Source organism: Podarcis tiliguerta (assembly GCF_965153285.1).
Source record: "Podarcis tiliguerta genome assembly, chromosome: 2".
In the NCBI taxonomy this organism is placed as follows: domain Eukaryota; kingdom Metazoa; phylum Chordata; class Lepidosauria; order Squamata; family Lacertidae; genus Podarcis; species Podarcis tiliguerta.
Genome location: NC_139535.1, coordinates 98,775,341 through 98,798,135, shown reverse-complemented (window position 1 = coordinate 98,798,135; position 22,795 = coordinate 98,775,341). Strand labels below are relative to the sequence as shown.

The 22,795-nt window shown below is 45.5% G+C and overlaps 1 protein-coding gene across 3 annotated transcripts in view; it reads right to left on the bottom strand.

Moving 5' to 3' along the window:
* RGS9 (regulator of G protein signaling 9) overlaps positions 1-22,795 on the bottom strand; it is a 67,780-nt gene that overhangs the window by 3,851 nt on the left and 41,134 nt on the right. Inside the window, exons 12-18 of one of the 3 annotated variants that reach the window (XM_083427511.1) lie at positions 21,216-21,329; positions 19,512-19,627; positions 18,816-18,903; positions 17,795-17,933; positions 15,400-15,488; positions 8,382-8,499; positions 818-1,317 (exon numbers count right to left, since the gene is read on the bottom strand). In XM_083427511.1, the coding sequence (XP_083283637.1) occupies positions 818-1,317; positions 8,382-8,499; positions 15,400-15,488; positions 17,795-17,933; positions 18,816-18,903; positions 19,512-19,627; positions 21,216-21,329 (1,164 nt within the window). Of the gene's footprint in view, positions 1-817; positions 1,318-7,047; positions 8,500-15,399; positions 15,492-17,794; positions 17,934-18,815; positions 18,904-19,511; positions 19,628-21,215; positions 21,330-22,795 lie in introns of those variants that run through there. The other 2 variants (XM_083427512.1, XM_083427513.1) reach the window with 2 other exon arrangements.

Sequence of the window (22,795 nt, the reverse complement as noted above, 5' to 3'; positions counted from 1 at the left end):
CTAATGGATGTATTTTAGTACACATTGGTGAGAGAACTGAACCACCACAGTTCAGAGACATTTCCATTCATGTACAGTGGTGCCTTGGTTTACAAGCATAATCCATTCCGGAGGTCCATTTGTAAACCAAAACAGGTTGTAACTCAAGGTGCGCTTTCGCAAATGGCCCTCCCCAAAAAATATGTTCGTAATCCCCAAAAAATGGGTTGTAATCCAAAAAAAAGGTTGCAAACTGGGACACACACTTCCGGGTTTGATGTGTTTATAATCCAAAACGTATGCAAACCAAGGTACCACTGTATTGGTTATATAACAATGGCAAATTAGGTATTTTCTCATTAAGATGCATACACAATCAGAGTTCTCCCCAATCCTTATCTCCCCTTATAAGGTAAAGGTAAAGGTACCCCTGCCCGTACGGGCCAGTCTTGACAGACTCTAGGGTTGTGCGCTCATCTCACTCTAGAGGCCGGGAGCCAGCGCTGTCCGCAGACACTTCCGGGTCACGTGGCCAGCGTGATGAAGCTGCTCCGGCGAACCGGCACCAGAGCAGCACACGGAAACGCCTTTTACCTTCCCACTAGTAAGCGGTCCCTATTTATCTACTTGCACTTAAGGGTGCTTTCGAACTGCTAGGTTGGCAGGCGCTGGGACCGAACGACGGGAGCGCACCCCGCCACGGGGATTCGAACCACCGACCATGCGATCGGCAAGTCCTAGGCGCAGAGGTTTTACCCACAGCGCCACCCGCGTCCCATCTCCCCTTATAGTGCCTCTCAAAGCAAAGCACAATGGAATAACTCAAAGGGATACTCACTTGGACACCTTTTTGGACCTCTGTTGCAGTTGTGGGTTCAGACCATCGAGTGGTTGCACTTTCCCATGAGTCACTCCAGGGCACTTGGGTGAGAATGTTGCAAACATTGGAGAGTTCAAGCATCCCAGTTTGAGGAACCTGCCGAGGGATGAGGACATCTGGGGCTTGGGCAGCAGCTTGGTCTTAGAGCTCATAGGGTACTGGGAGCTGCGGCAGGGCTCCAGCTCAGAATCCATGGCGATCTCAGTGCTTTCCATGAAGGAAGGGGCGGAGTTAGAGCTAGGCCCATCCCAGTTCCTGCCCGTGACAGAGGTGCTGTCTGGAGCTACCTTAACAGAGGAGGAGCTAGCGCTGTTTGGTAGAGTAATGCGCCCAGGGCACTGGAGAGGACGATCGCTAGGCACACGGCGGGAGGAAGAGAAAGCATTGGACGTCGATGGAGAGTCAGAGGTACCACTGTAAATGGCCAGATGGGGAACAGGAGCAGTGAATTGGCACAACTGCATGGAAGAAAAGGAGAACATTTATAGCACAGGAAGCAGAGTGGAATTCCTAGGAAGCATGGTCATGCTGTATCTGCCAGCCATTCTCATGCTCCCACCTCTTTACCTGAAGGCCCACAAAACCATGGAGCTGGTCCTGGATCTTTTTCCCACCTCACCTTTAGCTACTTAGGTAAAAGTAAAGGGACCCCTGACCATTAGGTCCAGTCGTGACCGACTCTGGGGTTGCAGCGCTCATCTCACTTTATTGGCCGAGAGCGCCGGCGTACAGCTTCCGGGTCATGTGGCCAGCATGACTAAGCCGCTTCTGGCAAACCAGAGCAGCGCATGGAAACACTGTTTACCTTCCCACCAGATTGGTACCTATTTATCTACTTGAAGTTTGACGTGCTTTTGAACTGCTAGGTTAGCAGGAGCAGGGACCGAGTAACGGGAGCTCACCCTATGGGTTGTGGTTTAAACCACAGCGATTTAATTCTTTGAAACATTAGCTAATCCAGCCAACCATCTTGCTTCATCTGAAGGATGAACATAATTCGATTGATCTTCTTATTGCTGTTCCCCACCCTCCATTCTATCCAGCAGTCCCCACCCACTGAAGATTTCAGATCTTCAGTCAGATGTGGGGCTTATTGCTTTAGTTCTGTCCCGAGTTCTAACATTCCCTTTACATCGCAGTATCTTGTGTTATGGAACTATGGCTTCTTGATCAATATACCTGCATGTCATGCTAAATGTTAAATGGCAGTAGAGTTTGCTGATACAATGCTCCAGATTTTGTCAGTGCAAAACTCCTGTGATTCTCCGAGTTGGCAGGGTTGCAAACAATTCACATGGAAATGAGTGTTAAAACCTTCACTAGATTCCACCACAATCACATAAAATGTGAAAAGGAACATCACGAAGATAGACGAAAGTGATGGTCTGAATACTGCCAAAGTTGCCTTTCAATGCAGTTATGTGCAAAGCAATGTACAAAGCAAAGATGGCACCCAATAACCAATAAAAGTTGCTACTAAACATGGAAAAAAGTTAGTGCATTAAAAGGGGGGGGGAGAAAATACAGTGGTACCTCAGGTTAAGTACTTAATTCATTCCGGAGGTCTGTACTTAACCTGAAACTGTTGTTAACCTGAAGCACCACTTTAGCTAATGGGGCCTCCTGCTGCTGCCGCGCCGCCGGAGCATGATTTCTGTTCTCATCCTGAAGCAAAGTTCTTAACCTGAAGCACTATTTCTGGGTTAGCGGAGTCTGTAACCTGAAGCGTATGTAACCTGAGGTACCACTGTACAGTAATACCTATCCAATTCAAGCAAAGATGTTTAATTAAAGCTTTGACACACTGTAATAAATTCTGGTATTCCACTTAAAAAACATGGTCCTCGGAAGAAGGAATCTCACTTTGAATGTCAACTTCCCCTTCCCATCTCTTACCAAGTTCTTAATTTTTTTTCAAAAGTAGGGTAAGAGAAACATTTTTTTCTCTTCTTTTCTCAATGATCAGGTGAAGTACATTCGGAGTTGAATGACAAAGCCAAAGCTGCTGATGTAGATATGTTGCTGGTGGAATGAATAAATGAAGACAGATGGGAGAAAATATGGGGAATATGAATTTACACACAGGCTTGATATATACCAATAAACGAAATGGTGCCAGTCATACTGGTGCAAGCCGGAAGGAAGTGATGTTTGATGGCAGGTACCCAAGGACGATAATCCAGGAATTCATCAGCGACACTCGAATAACCTCTAGCAAAATGGCTTGATATTTTATAGGGCATTTGCCCTGGATTGTTTAACTTCATAAAAATTGCATGTTTCACTTACTTTGTGCCATGTACCATATGTAACGAAAGGCTTGTGGACCGATAAAAATGTGATGGAGCCAACCCTATATTTCTGTCTAACTAAATAATTGCATGCATAGAATTATCCCACAAGTGCAAAGGAATTTCCCGCCCCCCTGCTTTCCCCCTAAATCTGCTCTGAGTCCCCCCCACCCTCTAGAGTGGAGTTTGGTTGTGCTTGTGGGAGTTGTTCTGCACATGCAATGATTTAAGTTGGATGCAACCTAAAAAACAATAAAGTATTCAAACATGGCTATTTGTTTCAGTGGGTGGCCTTGCATTTTAAAGAACTAACTCATGTGCAAACTCTAATGTGGCTTAGTTCTGTGTCGTCATTTTTCTAAAATGAAAAAAGGGAAGGTTCAAAGTTTAACTGATAGCTGATTATCATGTTGAAGAACAGTTCAGACTATGTGAGCCTGCCTGACCATTAATGTCTTCTTCCGAGAACCCTCTATGTATGGGGAGATTGCCTTTTTGAGTATTGCCATATTGTCTCTGGAAGTCCCTCCACCAAAAGATCAAATAATTGCCTTCTTGGGTCTCATTTCGGCATCAGGTTAAGACTTAATCTGTGCAACAAGGTTTCTAACTGAGCTCTGCTTTTCAAAATGGTTTGGTTTGGTTATTTAAGTGTTTGTTGTTTTCTGGTCTGCTTTGTGGCTAATTAGATATCTAATTTCTCTGTTTGTTGAATTAGACACGCTGTAGAGAAGTGATCCACAAATCCTAAACCAAATATAATGGAGAATATATAGGAGTAGCCTATCAAGCAGAGACAGAATGGTGTGATCTTGCACAGATACTGGGCTTACATTGCGACTACTGTCAGGAATTGTCCTTCACGCGTGAGGTGGGATGCCTTTTAGGCAGTCACCCCTTGTGGAAGTGTAACTTCACTCTTTTCACTAGATTCACTACACGCTTTCCAGTAGCACAATTGTGTTCCCAGTAATTTTGCGATGTTTCCCCACCACCACTTTTTCCTGCCATGTGACTGTGGGATAGAGGAGCAAATAGTGGCCAGGTTGAAATCAGCTTCCCTTTATGAAAGCTGCATTCCTATGCCCACTTACTTAGAAGTACGTCTAAATACAGGTGTATAGGACTGGGGTGTGTATAGTTAGGATAAGGATGTAAATGAGGAGCTTCTGAAGACTATTAGGCTCTGGTATTGCTACAAACACAGCCAGTAGAAGGCAGTTTTAGAAGATGGTACCTTATGATTAAGACATGTAGCAAGACTTAATGTTGACAAATTAAGTAGAAGCCTACCTAATTTGACATTGTCTTACACAATGGTTTTTCAAGCTCTCTTGAAGCACTAAGGATCGACGTATGCACTATTCACCAGTATTTTAGAAAAGGAAAACCAATTCAAACCAACGGGACAGAGGCAACACAGTATGAACAAATGAAAGACGCACAGAAGAGAGGCAAAAGACATGACAGACAAGCACAGTGATGGTTTCGCTTTCTAGTTTTATTTGACCAGAGGAGATAAAAGAAAGGAAAAGTGAGAAAAATAAAGCAGTATTCTGAAATCCCACTAGAAGTCCCCCTCTTCTTAATTTATTTAACTAGATGTGAAGCCCATTCCATCTTGGGCATTTAACAGAAAATGAAAAGCAATGACATCATATACATGCACTGACATATTTGCTACAAGGAAAGAAAGATGGAAGACAGCACAAGCTTAGAGGCCAACAAACAGGCTTACAGCTCTGTGGTATCTTAAGCAGTTTTCAAGCTTTCTACTGGTGAACCTGAACTCTTTCCACACTGAAGGCCACCTACTCATTACAAAGGGTTTTAGGGTACCTTTTAGGGCATACTAGGTGGAATTCAGTGTAGTGCTAAATGAGGTATTTGCGCACAACCAAACCTCCAGAGCAGATGGGGAGAAGGGGCGAGCGGACGTCATTCAATGCACACAACTTAGTTGAATCTCACCCACTATGTCCTTGGCCTTACAGTCATCCCATGTAAAAGGAGAGTGTAACCTACAATGCTTCCAATGCTCTTCTGTCACTGTACATTGCAGGGGGGGGCATCAACACTGATGGGCATGCACTTTTTGGCTGCCACTGCTGAAGTTACCACTGAAGAAGTCCCCAAGGAACCTCAACGTTGCCTGAAGCACAGTTTGAAACCTCTTGCTTCAGGCTCTTCTGTTGTTTCCATGTTGGCCTCGATAAACAAAGAGGCAAGACAAGGTATGGGGTTTCCTTTAATGAGCTAATCTCCATAGTCACACTTTCAAACTTGAGTGCTTCATGGGACTCTGCTTACGAAATAAATGCTTATAACCAGAAAATGATAATAAATAATAATAATAATAATTTATTATTTATACCCCACCCATCTGGCTGGGTTTCCCCAGCCACTCTGGGCGGCTTCCAACAGAATATTAAAAAACCTATTAAACATTAAAAGCTTCCCTAAACAGGGCTGCCTTCAGATATCTTCTAAAAGTCTGGTAGTTGTTTATCTCTTTGACATCTGATGGGAGGGCATTCCACAGGGTGGGTGCCACTACCGAGAAGGCCCTCTGCCTGGTTCCCTGTCGCTTTGCTTCTCGCAGTGAGGGAACCGTCAGAAGGCCCTCGGCGCTGGACCTCAGTGTCCGGGCAGAACAATGAGGGTGGAGACGCTCCTTCAGGTATATTGGACGGAGGCGGTTTACGGCTTTAAAGGTCGGCACCAAGACTCTGAATTGTGCTCGGAAACCCAGAACAAACTTAGCTGGTCTCTAAGGTGCTACTGGACAACATTTTTATTTATTTCCCTTGGCTACCTTTACACTTCCTTGAGCTGGTAGAAGCTATCACTCCTACACTGCTTTTAATATTGCATTTTTGTGTTATTTTCTTGCAGCCTTTTTGACTGTGGTGTTCTGTCTGCCACTGTCAGAGTGCATTTTGCAGGAAATGATGAAATGCAGTGACAAAGAGGAGAGAGAAACTGCAAGCAAGCCCAGAGATGGAGCAGATGATAAAGAGATATAAATCATACAGCTGAAATAACTTAATGGGAAAAGAGATGAGGAGGAGGGAGTCCCGATTCCGTTCAGATGCCCATAAGATTCCGGAATGTTTTAAACACTTCTTGATCCAGACTTATGAAGCACTGAACATTTAAGGAAAAAATGATATTGCCGTTGTTTTTGGATTAGGGGTTGTGTTGTTGTTTTTTGAGAGGGTGGGAGGAGGCAAGCATTTAAGTCCTCCTGACTATGCTCACGAAGAAAACAAGAGAGGCTACATTTTATTCAACACTTCCAGTCAGTACAACTCCGATGGCTTTGACCTATGTTATTTTCAGTCTACACAGCAAGCAGGGATAGATCCCTATGGCTGTCAACTGGCTTTCCACACTACGGCACAGAAAAAGCCTCTTGCCTAGAATACCATATCTCAATTCTTAAACTTTCAGCAAATGCAGGGGTAGTCAACATGGCTACCACTCGTCAGTCATGTGATCCTCCCTCCACAAACAAGATGCATACAAATTGCTTGCCTTGTGTTCCAGGGGGTTGGCTGTTGGAGTCAACACAGGCCAGCTGCTTGCCAGAACAGGCCTGAAGACCGCCGTAGAGTGCTGCAAGAATACAGTGGTACCTCGCAAGACGAATGCCTCGGATGACGAAAAACTCGCAAGATGAAAGAGATTTTCGTTTTCTGAGTTGCTTCGCAAGACGGATTTCCCTATGGGCTTGCTTCGCAAGATGAAACGTCTTGCGCCTTTTTTTTAAAACCGCCAATGCATTCCTATGGGAAACCGTCAATACGCAGCGGTGCTTCGCAAGACGAAAAAATTCACAAGACGAGAAAATCGCAGAACGAATTAATTTCCTCTTGCGAGACACCACTGTATTAGGAAGATTCCTTCCCAAAAGCACCCGTCTTCTTACTTTACAGCACGGCAGCCCCATGTGCCTCTAAGATATTAGGTTCCCATCTTTGGGGAATTTCACAGCAAATAAAACCAAATGGGACTTGGAGCTAGGTGGAGGAAAACGAATGTTCTCCATTTGTTAGCTTACCTTTTAATACAAGAACCCTAAGGAACATAGGAAGTTGTCTGATATTGAGTCAAGACTATTGATCCATCCAGTTCAGTATTCTCTACCCTGATGGACAGCAGCTTTCCAGGGGATATCTCCAGCCCTATCCAGAGATGTTAGGGACTTAACTTGGGGCCTTCAACATGCAGAGTAGATGCTCCAACCCACCCCCCCAAGCTACGGCCCTCCCTGTTAGGAAGGCTCTGAATCCATAAAGGACTTCTCCTCTCTATGACCAAGTTGCACCCCGGCCAACTGATACTCCTATTCCGCTCAAACGAATATGCATTTGAGCAGACAGCTGCTTCAAGTTGCTTTGGAAATGCAGAATGCATGTTTACATGCACAAGACCACAGTACGTACTGCTTGTTAATTCGTATGGGCCAACTGCGGCCGCTTGGTTCTGTGCTTAACACCAACAAATACTGATCAGAATACCTAGTCCCCAAGCATACCCTGAAAAGAAAGGGGGGAAATAATCTACCCTTTGTTTGATATTTAACCGTCTGAACTGTTTGCATGGCAAGGTGAGGGGTGCCTGAGCTGTGTTAAGTATGCACCCTTATTTAGGATTCCTTAACAGCACCCGGAAACCAGAATAAGCTCTGCCCTGTGCCTCACAGCACACCTTTGCCATCTCTTCCCCTCCATCCTTTGCAGGCAGCAGGAGAAGAGGGAAGCCAGTTGCCATGGTATCTCGATTTCCGAATATTTAGAACTGGGAGGGATGTTTCAGGCAGTTTATAGAAAACATTGTTTCCTTGCCTTGTTTAAAACACACACACACACACACACACACACACACAAGCCCATTTGATATGGAGAAAGTCACTGTGAGGTTCACATGGCAACTTCTGCCATCTGCGTTCAACGATTCTACCAGCGATGGCTTGTGAAGTGACACTACTCTGGGCGCCATGGCAACAACATGCTGTGTGGAAAGGAGGGATGGAAAGCACAGAGAAATGTTTCGTATAATGACGAAGCACCACTGCCACCTGCAGGGAGGAGACAGGAAATGCAGCTCTACATTCAGCCAACACCCTCACGACTCCTCCGCTTGGCCTTTTCACCAACATCTGAGCCCTACTTAGCAGGTGGGGGCTCCTGCTTGAGCTGGCTTCTACGATCCAGCTTGCTCATAACCTGGGTGATGTCCACGTTGGCCGCTGCTTCTTTCGCCTTGGCTTCTTCCTCCTGTTGCCTCAAGACGACGGGGCTGGGGCTGGAGCGGAGGTGCCGGCGAGCAAACGGATTATTAGAGCTAAAAAAGAAAACAGAGGAGAAGACAGTAAGGGGAGGGTCGTTGTGTATGACAGTGGAAGGCGGACGTATCTGAGGGCATCGGGGGAGGCAGAAAAACACAGGAGCGTCGAGAAACCACATCAAACCCAGCTCTGCACCAATGGATTAATCAGTGCCAGTTTACAAAATGAATTGCCCTGGGATAACATCCCATAAACTCAGTGTGGTTTAGTGGTTAAGTGCGGTAGTCTTGTAATCTGGGGAACCGGGTTCGCGTCTCCGCTCCTCCACATGCAGCTGCTGGGTGACCTTGGGCTAGTCACACTTCTCTGAAGTCGCTCAGCCCCACTCACCTCACAGAGTGTTTGTTGTGGGGGAGGAAGGGAAAGGAGAATGTTAGCCGCTTTGAGACTCCTTCAGGTAGTGATAAAGCAGGATATCAAATCCAAACTCTTCTTCTTCTTCTATACAGACAGGGGGAATGAATCAGGGAGTGAATCAAACTGCTCTGGAAGGTAGGACTCGAACCAATGTCTCCAAGTTACAAGAAAGAAGATTCCGACTAAACCTTTCTGACAGGGAGAGACGGTGGAACGGTCTCCCTCGGGAGGTTGTGGACTCTCCCTTCCTTGGAGCTTTGTAAGCAGAGGTTGGGTGGCCATCTGTCATGGATGCTTCAGCTGAGATTCTTGCATTGCAGGGGGCTCGACTGGATGACCCTTGGGGGCCTCTTCCAACTCTGAAATTCTATGATTCTATGAAAGGGAGACAGCAAATGCTGGAAAGGTCAGAGGTCCTTGCCTTTCATCCCAGGGCTGGATGAAGAACATGTGGCTGCTGCCGGGCTCCAACTCCCATCAGCCCTAAAGGTTGGCCATGCTGGCATGGGCTGATGAGAGTTGGGAGTCCACAACAACATCTGGAGCGCTGCAAGGTCCCCATCCCTATCTCAGGGTTAGAGGTAGCTCCACCCTTTCTGTAGCATATTTGCTGCACCTACATCAATGTTCCACACTTTCAGTGGCAAATGTGTGCACATCAAAGGGAGAGCAAGATTTCCTACATCAAATAACATGACGTCATTACTCCTTTGGCGCCGCTGGTCTCAGACTCAGGAGGGCAGACTCTGGGGGAAGATGAGCAGAGAGACGAGAAAGAATGGGAGGAGGAGGCTGCAACAGATGGAAGCCTCCCTCTGAACTCATCTGGTTCTAATGTTGAGACAGGAGCACTGTCAAGAGTCTCAGGAGGACTCTGAGCTTGGGGTGGCCGAGCAGGATTCAGATAGGGAGGTGAGTCCGATACTTTCTCCCAGGACAAGGCCATGACTCTGGAGAAGGAAGGTCTGCCTTAAAACTTGATGGCTTGGTGTGGGAAACTTGTTGGGACAACTTCTTAGCTCCTGGGCAGCCTTGCACTTCTTGTTACCAACCCTGGACTTGTGAACCCTGTCCCCTGGCTTCTAGATTGGGCTCATCCCCACCAACCCTTTGCTTTGTGAGATCTTCATGACAGCATTAGCTCGTTTCCTGCCGCAGCTTTACTCATGCCTTAATAAAGATCACTTTTGGGTGGCAACCAGGACACATATAAAGCCTTACACGGCTCAGGACCTCAACACCTTAAGGAGCACCTCTTCCTGTATGAACCAACCTGGACCCTGTGCTTGTCAAGTGGGGCCCTTCTCTGTGTCCCCCATCCCAGAGAGGTTCAAAGGGTGGCAACAAGAGAACGGGCCTTTTCTGTGGTGGCTCCTGATTGCAGAATGCTCTCCCCAGAAAGGCTTGCCTGGTGCCATCACTACATGTCTTTAGGCACCAGGCAAAAACATTTCTCTTTACCCAGGCCTATGGCTATTAAATAATCTATGGCCAGTGAAAGCGTGAGGGAGTGGACTGTTATTAAGATGACTATTTGATTATTGGCTGCCTATATACATTTTATCACTGATGTTTTGTAATGTGTTTTTAATATTGTACACTGTCCTGGGATTTTCTGATAAAGGGCAAAATATATGTTGAATAAATAACAACAACAACAATAAACACCCACATTTTTGAGTAGAGATCTCTGATGGGGAAGGTTCAGAGTACTATAAAGAATTCCAAGAGATCTGAAAATTATCTAGGATAGCCAGCAAGGGAGCATAGTAGAAATATCCTAGAATTCCTTGACGGATAAGTCTGTCAACAAGCTTGAGATAGTGACCTCTAATTGTTCTCTGTGTGTATGTGTGTGTACTTTTCAGGACCTGTCCCCCAATGCGAACCCCTTCCTAAGATATAATTAGTGATTCTATAGATATGTGCTCCCTAAATCCTAAGCAAAACATTTTAAAAAGCATGCACTTCTGTTATTAATGCTAGCAACCAAACTCCATTTGGGAGGAACAAGATCTCTCCTTAGATTTTCAGCCTGCAAGTGCTTCCAGAGATATATTCATGGCTGAAAGATGGTAGCAGATCACTCTCTCAGCTTTACACACACCTGCTCTGTGCCACCACTTCATTCTGTACCTGCAAATTATTCCAAAGTGCAGTTGAATGCTGTCTGCAGCCTTCTGGTTATGTGCGAAGCCTTTTCAGAAGCACTTCACAGCAAACACGACTACATTTGCGAGTGCTACTTGCAAAACTGTGCCACATAGCAGCGTTTGAAAATCGCATTGGTGGCAGCCAGGTATTTTAGAGAGCTGCGGGCTGCACACACTTCAGAGTTCAAGTATGACTGGACTTAACTGTCCAGGGGTCCTTTACCTTTTCCCTTTACACCTTGTTAAAATGCAGATAGAAGGTGGCATTTGCAAACACCCTGAAACAGGCATATGAAATTCTCTTTGTGAGACTTTGGTAACTGGGAACTATATACAGTGGTGCCCCACAAGACGAATGCCTCGCAAGACGGAAAACCCGCTAGACGAATGGGTTTTCCGTTTTGGAGGTGCTTCGCAAAAAGAATTTCCTATGGGCTTGCTTTGCAAGACGAAAATGTCTTGCGAGTTGCTGCGATTTTTTTTCGCTCCCCACCCCCTTTTTCTAAGGCACTAAGCTGCTAATAGCCTTTTAGCAGCTAATCCGCTAATCCCTTAAGCCTTTAATAGCCGCTAATAGCCGCTAAATGGCTAATAGCGCTAATCCGCTAATCCGCTAATGGGGTTGCTTCGCAAGACGGAAAAACCGCTAGACGAAGAGACTCACGGAACGGATTCTTTTCGTCTTGCGAGGCACCACTGTATATAAAAGACCTAGACTAAGTTCCATCTACCTCACTGACACACACACACACACCAAATGACAGTGTGGTCCCAGAATAAGAGAGCCACATCCATTGGTGGGAGGGGAAGGCAGGGAGGCAACATTTCGATTAAAGTCAATGAGATTTGTCAGGGAACTGCCATTGGCTCAGAGGTGAGAAACAGAAGGGCAGTTGTGTTACAGGGAGCCTCCAAAAATCTTGCGAAGCAGTTCCTTTTCCAGGGAAGAGGAAAGCCCCACCTCCAGGGGGGGAAAGGTGCAAGGACCAGAGGATGCTGGTGGGAGCCTTAACACTGCTCCTGAGCAAGCCAGACAGGAGGGAAACACGCCTTTGCCATCGCCCATCCTGCGCAGTAGTCTGAGGCGCAGAGAGGGGCGGAGACGGTTGGGGGTAACAAAACTCTTATGTTGGGGGAGGTCCAAAAGAAGATCACTCCCGGATTCTGCTAGCGATTGAGCCAGACATGAGCTTTGGGGGCCTTCACTGTAAATAGTTTGCACCAAAATAAAGCCTGTAAAATACAGGTCGGAGTCCTGCCTGGTTACTCTCGAGCAACCGCAACAGGATTATTTTGGAAGAGTGTACCATATATGGCAAGAACATGCTACTGCTGTGAATGAGATATCTTGTTCATTTCTCAATTCAGGATTAAAAGGTTGTTATGTGAATTGGGGGGCGCGATACTTCTAACTCACAAAGGAAGTCTATAGACGATGACCATTTTGCATGGGGGTCCCATTCCCGGCCTCTGTGCATGTCAGTACTCCAGGTATAAGTATCCCCATCCCACATCCAAAAGGATCCGTGTATTGGCAATCGCTTGGATGAGGACAGTGTTGAGTGGACAACATGAGACGCATCAAATCCACTTTAAACTACCATGTGTGCACAGCCTTTATGCACTTAATGAAGGAAACACTGGCCTTGCCACAACAAACACAATTGCCACATAAAAAGCGGAGCAGTCCTAAAAAATAGAACACTCAAAAGATTATACACAGAGTATTCAAACACATGCTTAATCTGGGTTTCCTAGAATCTGGTTTTGATTAAACTACGGCAATTCTCTGTCTAGACAAATCTTATACAGGGTAACGTTGAACTCTCTCTCCTGCTAAGAGACAGAACCCAAGACTCACATTCTTAGTGTAGATCCAAATGTTATCAAGCAGGGATATGAGATCGATATCTAGTCCTCTGAACCCTTTGTTAATTTATGGGAAGCCACATTGCCCATTCTAACTGCTGTTAACAGAGGGATATAACACATGTTTCCATTTGAGTGTATACACACGGAAGTAAGAACTGTGTCTTAGAACAGGGATGATGGCTGCCAAAGAGCCACAGAGCAAGGGAGGGGGCTCAAATATTGCTGACTTTCCTCACAACCAGCCCGAAGACTAGAAAGAAGTCCAGCTTGGGGACAGCCCAGGGAAAAGTGTGAGGAGAAGCAGCAGGCAGAAGAAGCACTTATTCATTGGGTAATATATTTCTATGTTGGTTTTCAAAGCAAAAGCCAGCTTCAGCTACCTTCTGTGTCTACTGCTTCTCCCTTGATGTAGCCCAGGGGTAGGCAACCTAAGGCCCGGTGGCCAGATGCGGCCCAATCGCCCTCTCAATCCGGTCCACGGACGATCAGGGAATCAGCGTGTTTTTACATGAGTAGAATGTGTGCTTTTATTTAAAATGCATCTCTGGGTTATTTGGGGGGCCTGCCTGGTGTTTTTACAGTGGTACCTTGGATTACAGATGCTTCAGGTTACAGACACTTCAGGTTACAGACTCCGCTAACCCATAAGTAGTACCTCGGGTTACGAACTTTGCTTCAGGATGAGAACAGAAATCGTGCGGCGACAGCGGGAGGCTAAAGTTGTACCTCAGGTTAAGAACAGTTTCAGGTTAAGAACGGACCTCCGGAACGAATTAAGTTCTTAACCCGAGGTACCACTGTACATGAGTAGAATGTGTGCTTTTATTTAAAATGCATCTCTAGGTTATTTGTGGGGTTCATTTCCCCCCCCCCCAAAAAAAATAGTTCGGGCCCCCTCATGGTCTGAGGGATGGTGGACCGGCCCACGGCTGAAAAAGGTTGCTGACCCCTGATGTAGCCCTATGTCATTCTACACTAGGGATGGGGGGGGGGTTTTGATTAATTTCGCATTTAAAGGCGAATCTACCTAATTCACGCTTTCTGAACTCAACAACACTGAAATGCAGCTGCCTTTCGAAATTCGCACTTCTCGTAATTTTGCAGTTCAGAAAGCAGCTTACTAAAAACGTGCATGGCGTAACAGCACGCAAAGAACAAATAAAGCCCTGCTGCAACAGCAACAAAAGTGGGGGGGGAGGGGGGGAAGTTTTCATAAAGAAGCAGTCGGAATACAGTGGTACCTCGGGTTACATACGCTTCAGGTTACAGACGCTTCAGGTTACAGAGTCTGCTAACCCAGAAATAGTACCTTGGGTTAAGAATTTTGCTACAGGATGAGAACAGAAATTGTGCTCCAACGGTGCGGGAGGCTCCATTAGCTAAAGTGGTGCTTCAGGTTAAGAATAGTTTCAGGTTAAGAACAGACCTCCGGAACAAATTACAGTGGTGCCTCGCAAGACGAAATTAATTCGTTCTGCCAGTTTTTTTGTCTTGTGATTTTTTTCGTCTTGCGAAGCACCACTGTGCATTGACAGTTTCCCATAGGAATGCATTGGCGGTTTTAAAAAAAAGGCGCAAGACGTTTTCGTCTTGCGAAGCAAGCCCATAGGGAAATCCGTCTTCCGAAGCAACTCAGAAAATGAAAAACTCTTTCGTCTTGTGAGTTTTTCGTCTTCCGAGGCATTCGTCTTGCGAGGTACCACTGTAAGTACTTAACCCGAGGTACCACTGTATTTCAAAAGCTTGCTGGAAACAAGTCACCTTGTTCTGCCATCTGAAGCAGCAAAGGTGGTTTGAGGGAACCGTCCCTTAAAGGTAAAGACAAACACGTCCTTGAAAGAGAAACTGCATCATGTTATTCACCTGTAGGGTGAGCTCTCAGCTTTGCAGTTTGCGTGAGAGTTGCACATTCCAGAAGGCAGAATGCTAAGCCAGCCACTAGTCTTGTCTTCTGCGCTGCATGTCAGCAGGCTGCCTGGCCTGTAGGGAACCCCTGTTTCTCAGCCCCAGCCAGCCCCTTCTGCAACATGAGGGTAAACATACAGGCCTACTACACAAGGATGCTAGTAAGGATCTCGAGAACACGCCCATCAAGCTGCTTGGGAAACCACTCCATCAATACACAACTGCTGCTAATATTAACAACTCTTCTTATTGCTGCTGCTCAATAAGCCAGCTTCAGGAGCCTGCAGACGGGGCTTACCATAGGGTGGTTTCCATGACAACCAACAGCAGTGCAAGGTACAGCTGTTTCTGTCCAGCTATGCTTTAAAGAAAGAGGGGAATGTGGTGCAGGCTAGTGGCCAGAGGAAACTCCTGCTAGGGCAAAAGGCTTTTCCGCAATAGCCATTCCTTCTTGGAAGCGAAGCATCTGCAGCGTCCAAAATGAGGGGTTATCTGTCTGTCCCGCCCACCATGAAATACCCACTTTAAATTATGCAAATGCTTAAATCACTTTGTGCCCTCATTTAAACCAACAGCAAATAACCCGCAATTAAACCCCAATCAGCTTGCCTTTTCTTCACAGCGGCTTCTTGCGGCACAATTGCCTTGGACAGTATTTCCTTGTATATCGGAGACTTTAAATAGCGACCGAACGAATCCTACTGGGGAGAAGGAAAGGGGAAACGGTAGTTATAGATTACAAGCATCCTAATTAAAATCATCTCTCCTTACAGCTGTTTGGGAGTCAAAGTGGCGGGGGGGGGGGCGTGCAAGGGAAGAGAATAATGTCGCCCAAGAGCACAACGGAACATCTCTTCTCCATATTACATATGTGTTATGAAAACCACTGGTTAAATTAACGCCCATGTGGTTAGAAATCTGTGGCCAGAGCACTCAGTAAGAGATGGGGGAGAGGTTCTCATCCTAGGAAGGAAAAAACATCACATAAGCTCCAACGCTCCCTTCTTCAAGTGTGCTTTTCAGCCATTCAAAGCCAGTGAAAGGAAGTGGGAATTGTATTATTAAAGGGTATATATGCTATGACTCCTTGAAGGCTATGGCCTGATATACCTCGAGTCACCCAGAGCTACTATATTATGTAAGCACCTTTGCAGGGCACATACCCTAAGTGTGGTGGGGTTACCTAACTGAGATTGGAAGACGTAAGATGGTCCTAACAACAACAATAACAATTATTTATTTATTTATTTATTTAGACCCTGCCCATCTGGCTGGGCTTCCCCAGCCACTCTGGGCGGCTTCCAAAAAAATATTAAAATACTGTAACACATCAAACATTAAAAGCTTCCCTAAACAGGACTGCCTTCAGATGCCTTCTAAAAGTCTGGTAGTTGTTGTTCTCTTTGACATCTGGTGGGAGGGCGTTCCACATGGCAGGTGCCACTACCGAGAAGGCCCTCTGCCTGGTTCCCTGTAACTTGGCTTCTCGCAGTGAGGGAACCGCCAGAAGGCCCTCGGTCCTGGACCTCAGTGTCCGGGTAGAACGATGGGGGTGGAGATGCTCCTTCAGATATACTGGACTGAGGCCATTTAGGGCTTTAAAGGTCAGCACCAACACTTTGAATTGTGCTCGGAAACGCTGATGCCGTTTGGGCTAGATGGCTTTCTGGTTTCTTCAATCTATTGGATCTATTGTTCTTGTAATGACACATCATTTTGCCACCATCTGCCCCAACACATTTCAAGTCACATTGTCAAACTTGCTGGGGGTGGGGTGGGGAGGACAAATGTTGTGGTTAAACTATTTCGCTTCCTCCATCCATCTCCTGTGTCAAGCTGCCGTCGGTGTCAGCTGAAATTAAGTTTCCTGTGGTTGCATTACATTTTCTGAAAGCACACGAAGAGGCTTTAAAGTCTTCTGAGAAAGCTGAACCCCAGAGAAATAAGTTGACTATTGAACTGAATGCTACCATCGCAACCTTCTTCATTTGGCCACTGCTTCTGTAATGTTATGAGGTCAGCCAAACAGGAAAAGAGGCAGATATGCCTTCATCTGAAAAAAAGTGCCCAGGGATGGGAAAGGGGGTGTTCACACATAACGCTAAGTCTTGTTTTAACCATTGCTTGCTCAGCAAACCACAAGTCATCCCATAGCCGGTGAATGAAGGGCCATAGTTCAGGAGAAAAGCTCCTTTGCACCTGAAATCCCAGAGAGCCGCTGTCAATTAGTTTAGACCACGCTGAGTTAGATGGACCAACGGTTTGAAATGGCTTAAGACAGCTTCCTACGTAGATGAGCAAACAGGTCATTCTGCATTTCCCCGAAGCTTTAGTGTGTTTTTCAGCTGCTTCAGCCTTGTGCCTCTGCAGCTTAGCAAGCATCTGAGGTAGGGTGGCCAAGGCTAAACCATAGTTAAAATGAGCCATGGTTTGTAAGCCAACACCATACCATGGCTTCACATAATGGATTCCATTAGAAAACAAACCATGATTAGTCTGTTAGACTGGGTTTAGATGTTCAAACAGAAGTCACAGTTCAGTCAATCAAACCATGGGTTTGCTTTAAGTGCAGACGGGGCCACTTTATAGGAAAATGCCAGAGAAATTAAGAACTGCAGCTCTGTTATACAAAAGATCAAAGCTATCCTGTTTTGTCTTCTAATTTCAAAAATACTGCCATTGTATACATTGGGCATTCTTAGATCTTACATAATTTTATTCTGCATAAATGGTATATTACGGTAGTTTCTCCCTCATCAAAGCGTAGCTTTGATTATTTTTGCATGGCCAAAATAAGGGCCGAGTCAACCCCAAAAGGAGGTGTCCCAAGACTGTCACAAAAAGATTATTTCATGTGTTTTCTTCAAACTTCACCAGGGTAGATTTGGACAACAGGCAAATACTGCTTCTCTCAAAAAGGCTTGAGTGGGAGTGATGGCGATGCCACTTGAATAACTGGGAAGGACAGCCAGCCAAAATTAATAAGCAAAAAAAAAAAACAAACCTTCTTCATCAGCATATAAATGTGAGTCTGTGCGGCATCTAAGACATAGCGATGAGGGTGTTTGAGGCCTCTGACCGTGATGCCCATAGTGGTGCCGTCAATATTGATCCAGCGCCTGGCTCCAGGTGCCAAGAAGGTCCTGAAATCGAAAATGAAAATAAAGGGGATTAAAATAAAGCTGGCGAAGAAAGGCTGTAGGGCCATACTTCCTGTTTGAGGCAGCTCTAAATGTTCTCCCGTCGACCGACGGAATGCAATTCTTACTCTTTGACGTGAACAGGTATCACTAAAGGTCTCCTGCTATCTCGGACTCTGAACTTGTACCTAATGATGTGTAGCTTTAATGCCACCAGTCCACCACTGGAACCACTCCAGCAGCTCCAGCTGACATTTCACTTAGGATACAGTGGTACCTTGGGTTAAGAACTTAATTCATTCCAGAGGTCCGTTCTTAACCTGAAAAAGTTCTTAACCTGAGGCACGCTTTCGCTAATGGGGACTTCTGCTGCCACTGCACCACTGGCGTGCAATTTCCGTTCTTATCCTGGGGCAAAGTTGTTAACCTGGAGCAACCACTTCCAGGTCAGCAGAGTTTGTAACCCGAAGCATTTATAACCCGAAGCGTCTGTAACCCAAGGTACCACTGTATTCTAAAGACTCCTCAGTGCAAAAGTCTCAGGCCATGTAGATAGTCTTCCAGCGCTAGAAAGAAGAACGTTCCGGCATGGCTTATTGCCTGGCAAATGTGCTTACAATCATATTCTTATGATGAATTTGTGTGACCCTTCTTCTCCCCGTAAAGTAGCTCTTTTTTTTTGCATCTATCATGTGGCAGAAATCTATGTGCAACTAGGTCACATGAAGACTTCTGCATGGATTTACCAGTGCTTTGAAATCCTACTAAAAACATGAAAGAAATTGCAACTCAGCGTTTCGTTTCATTATTTTTTTTACAAAAACTGGTACAATGTAGGAAAAGGACACCAGGGGAAGTTTTTGTAACACTATATACTGTGCTCACTTGTAAATTTCTTCTGCTTTTTCTTTCACCTTGGATTGGTCTCCATACTTCAGATCTTCACAAGCTTCCCAAAATCCCAGATTCTCCCCTGAATTAAAAGAGAAAGGAAAATAATCCTGCGTGATATATAATATTTTAAGTCAATAGCCTAAATCGGCTGAATGTGATTCTAGCGTGGTGATGTAAAGGGGGACCCTGAATTGGCTCTTCTAGAAGCAGCTGCAGAGATTTTCTTATTTCCTCCTCATGGAAAGTTGCCCTTCCCAGAATTCTTGCTTTTGCACAAATGTCAGAAGTACGGGAGCTTTCTCTGTCTTTGTATCTGGGCATACTACTTCTTGCCCTATTCATTTGTGGCCTTGCAGATACAGAGAGGAGCTACAATATGCAAAAAGCTTTGCGTTTTCAAGCCCTTTTAATACATCACAGCAGCCCCTTTGTGGCGGGAGGCTTTGTATTGTTTTATGTCTTGAGCCACTTGGATGTAAAGCCATGGGCAAAAGCTATAATGGACAGATTTGTACTCTTTGCACTGTTACCTCGGGGCACCTCACCTATTGTAAAGGGAGAAAGGAAGCAGGTTTTTTTGGGAAAATGAGATTCATCTCAGGGGAGCCACGTATGACATCAAAGTCCTCCAGCACTTTAAAGAGGAGCTAGAGAGGTGGAAAAGCAGAGACACAATTTCACACCCACCGCTGAACTCTTTCTTCAGGAACAGCTGGAAGTTCTGGCGGCCTTTGGGATCCCTCATCAGCTCGCTAAAATTGAAGGCCCATCTCTCCACTCGTGATTTGGTGGGGATTTCCACCCTGCAGAAGTTTAATGGCAAAGAGGTTGCACTGTTTCTTTCTGAAATCATTTCCTGTGAGATTCAAACAGTCTATCTATTTGTGTGCTTTAACAGAAAGCAGAAGCCCCATGCGCAGGCACACACCCACACACACCACACAAACACACACACACACACACACTCTCCACACATACCAGGTTGACAGCATAGAAATTTCCCCTCTGCTTTCCAATACACCACAATGAGCTCTCGAGTCCAAGTAACTAGTAATTAAGCATTGCTGCATATAGCAGGATAATAATAATAATTTATTATTTATACACCACCCATCTGGCTGGGTCCCCCCAGCCACTCTGGGCAGCTTCCAACAAAACACTAAAATACAATAACCTATTAAACATTAAAAGCTTCCCTAAACAGGGCTGCCTTCAGATGTCTTCTAAAAGTCTGGTAGTTATTTTTCTCTTTGACATCTGGTGGGAGGGCGTTCCAAAGGGTGGGCACCACTACCGAGAAGGCCCTCTGCCTGGTTCCCTGTAACTTGGCTTCTCGCAGTGAGGGAACCACCAGAAGGCCCTCGGCGCTGGACCTCAGTTTCCGGGCAGAACAATGGAGCTGGACCGAGGCCGTTTATACACAAAGCGTCTGATTCTAATTTGATTCCTAATGCAATAGCTTCACTGAGCAGGTATTATTGATTCCCATTGTCCAATGACAAAGCACGAATCCTAATTACATTTTGGAGAAGGCACACTGTAACAAGGAGGCATATATATATATTTGCGTTGGCACCTGCAACTAACACCAGAGCATGCTCTTCACCCAGGGTGAGAAGTGTGCAGCCCTAGACCTAACTTCCTGTAGGTGGCAACAGGGGAGAGACAGGAAAGAAGGCCAAACAGAGAGGATGCAGTTTGTCTCACCTGTGTTTAGCTCTGGTCTCGTCCACTTTTGCCAGCCACTGGTTTCTGCTACTTTCCACCACTGACTCTGACTCTGTCCACCAACAGCATGGCTGCCAACAGATTATTCCTGACACAGCATAGTTCTCACTAACAACAACAACAAAGATTCTGCACCCCTCTCTTAGGCCAACATTCATGAGGCTTGAAGCAGCTCTTTTTGAAAACAGGTTTGTAATGGGAAGGTAAAACCTATCTCGGTCAGGAATGCTCATCCGTGTTACAAATGCCTCTCCTCTGCTTTCCAAAGACACATTTTCCAAAAACAATGTACTGTAAAAACCGAAACACAGTAATCCTTCAAAATGCACACTTGTTCTTCAGCCAAGTAATGTGAATATAATGCATATAACAGAGATAAAGTGTTCATTATATAAGGGGAAATTGCTTTGCCAAAAACAAAAGTGTATATCAAGCAAAATTGCACAGAAACATACGTTAGGAGAAATTTGCACAAAAAAGGCTGGTGAATTTTCATGTGAACTTTTTTTAAATAAAATAAAATCTCAAGCTGATGTGGAAATGTGGAGAATTGTGTTTAAGATTGGGAAAATGAGAGCCTAAGAGAAACTGAAACTGACAGATTCACCCCTGCTTAGGTAAAGTCACTGTAACTCACAAAATGAATGTAAATGTAGTACATACAGCTTTGCATTGTAATCCCAAAAGTCAACCTCATCTGAGATCCAGGGGTTGCTGGGGAGGCATCCTGAGATTATGCAGTCATTGGAGCGGAACTGTTCGCAGTACTTCACAATTCTGAAAACATTGGAGATGAAAACAAGGTGATCATCTGTGGGCAACATCATAAACAGCACGGTAGGAAGGAAACTACGAAGGACTTCAACGACTGCACAAGATGAAGGACGTTCTGTGCTGTGAATTATAACACTTGGAACCTTCCTACCTAGCCCCAACAGTGATTTTTAGACCCGTCATTTCACAAAACAGTTACAAATTTTGTGTTGGTTCTAAGCTCACTGCAGAAGAGCGAAAAGGCTGAACAATCCATTACATGCATATGCCTATGGGGAACTCAAAGCTGGACAACACATTCCAGAATATCACCTGGCAAAGCCTAGCCTGGACTCCACCACTTTGGAATGCAGGTGAGGGATCATGGGTTTAAATGTACCCCTGAATGTATAAAAAAAAACCCCACCTATGTAGCAGAAAGCAACTACATGGAGGGAAAGTGGCATAGCCTAGCCTTCCTGTAGATATGGTAGTTTCTCTCTAGAAAGCTATTTTAACATGGGAGATTATTAAAACCTGCAGTCTGACGTGCCAATGTCCAGGAAGAGCTGCACCAAATGATGTTTCTAGGCAACCAGTTTGCTTAATCATGCAATGAGTTGATGGGAGCTGGGCCTCCGTTAGCAGACACTCAACCTGGCAGGTATCCAACTTTGTGTTATCTTACTTTAAAAACTCAAAAACCTGGCTGCATTCCTGGTGTTTGCATGCTTCAGTGCAGGCATGCACCTGGGCTTTTTTTTCAACCTGGCAGTGCTTTCCAGCTATTGCTTGCTCATGCATGCCAGAAAAACAGACGGCCGTTTTGGCTGAGGAGGCCAGGTGCAAAACTGTAAAGTGATCCTGCACTTTCTTCAACAGTTGTGCAGAACAGGGAATTTTAGCAAGTGTAATTTGACGTGCATCTGGTCCCCTTAGCTTTGGCTTCCCTCTAGGCTAATAGAAAGCTCCTGCTTCTAGATGCTTCCGCTGGGAAAGATTCTGTCCCCCTGCCCTTTCCCAGCCTGTGGAGGATGGGGAGCGTTCGGTGGCCCAGCCTGACAAAGAGCAGGAGAGTTCAGAGGGGGAGATTCACATGGCGATGTCTCCCGGGGCAGGCAGTGTATCAGGCGAAGAGAAGAGACTCCCCACTGCCCTATTCCGTTCAGGCCAGGAATTCTTGAACGGAGGTGGATTCGTGTAACTTAGCCTTGAATAGATGAGCCTTCCAACTCTACAATTCTATGGTTCTATGATCTGAGAAAGAAAGGCTTCCAGGTCAGAAAGGGCAAAGCTCAAAACAGATACCCTTCCTGCCATTTCTTTTCTTTTCTTTTTAAAATAATCACTAGCTAAATCACATTATTGAAAGTATTGAATTAGGACCTATCCACACTGACCTTTGGGCCCACTCTTTCTAGACAGTGGCCTGTGCTGTGGCCTGTGCTGTGACATTTTTAATTTTTTGCCCTGAGCTTTCCCCACGAAAA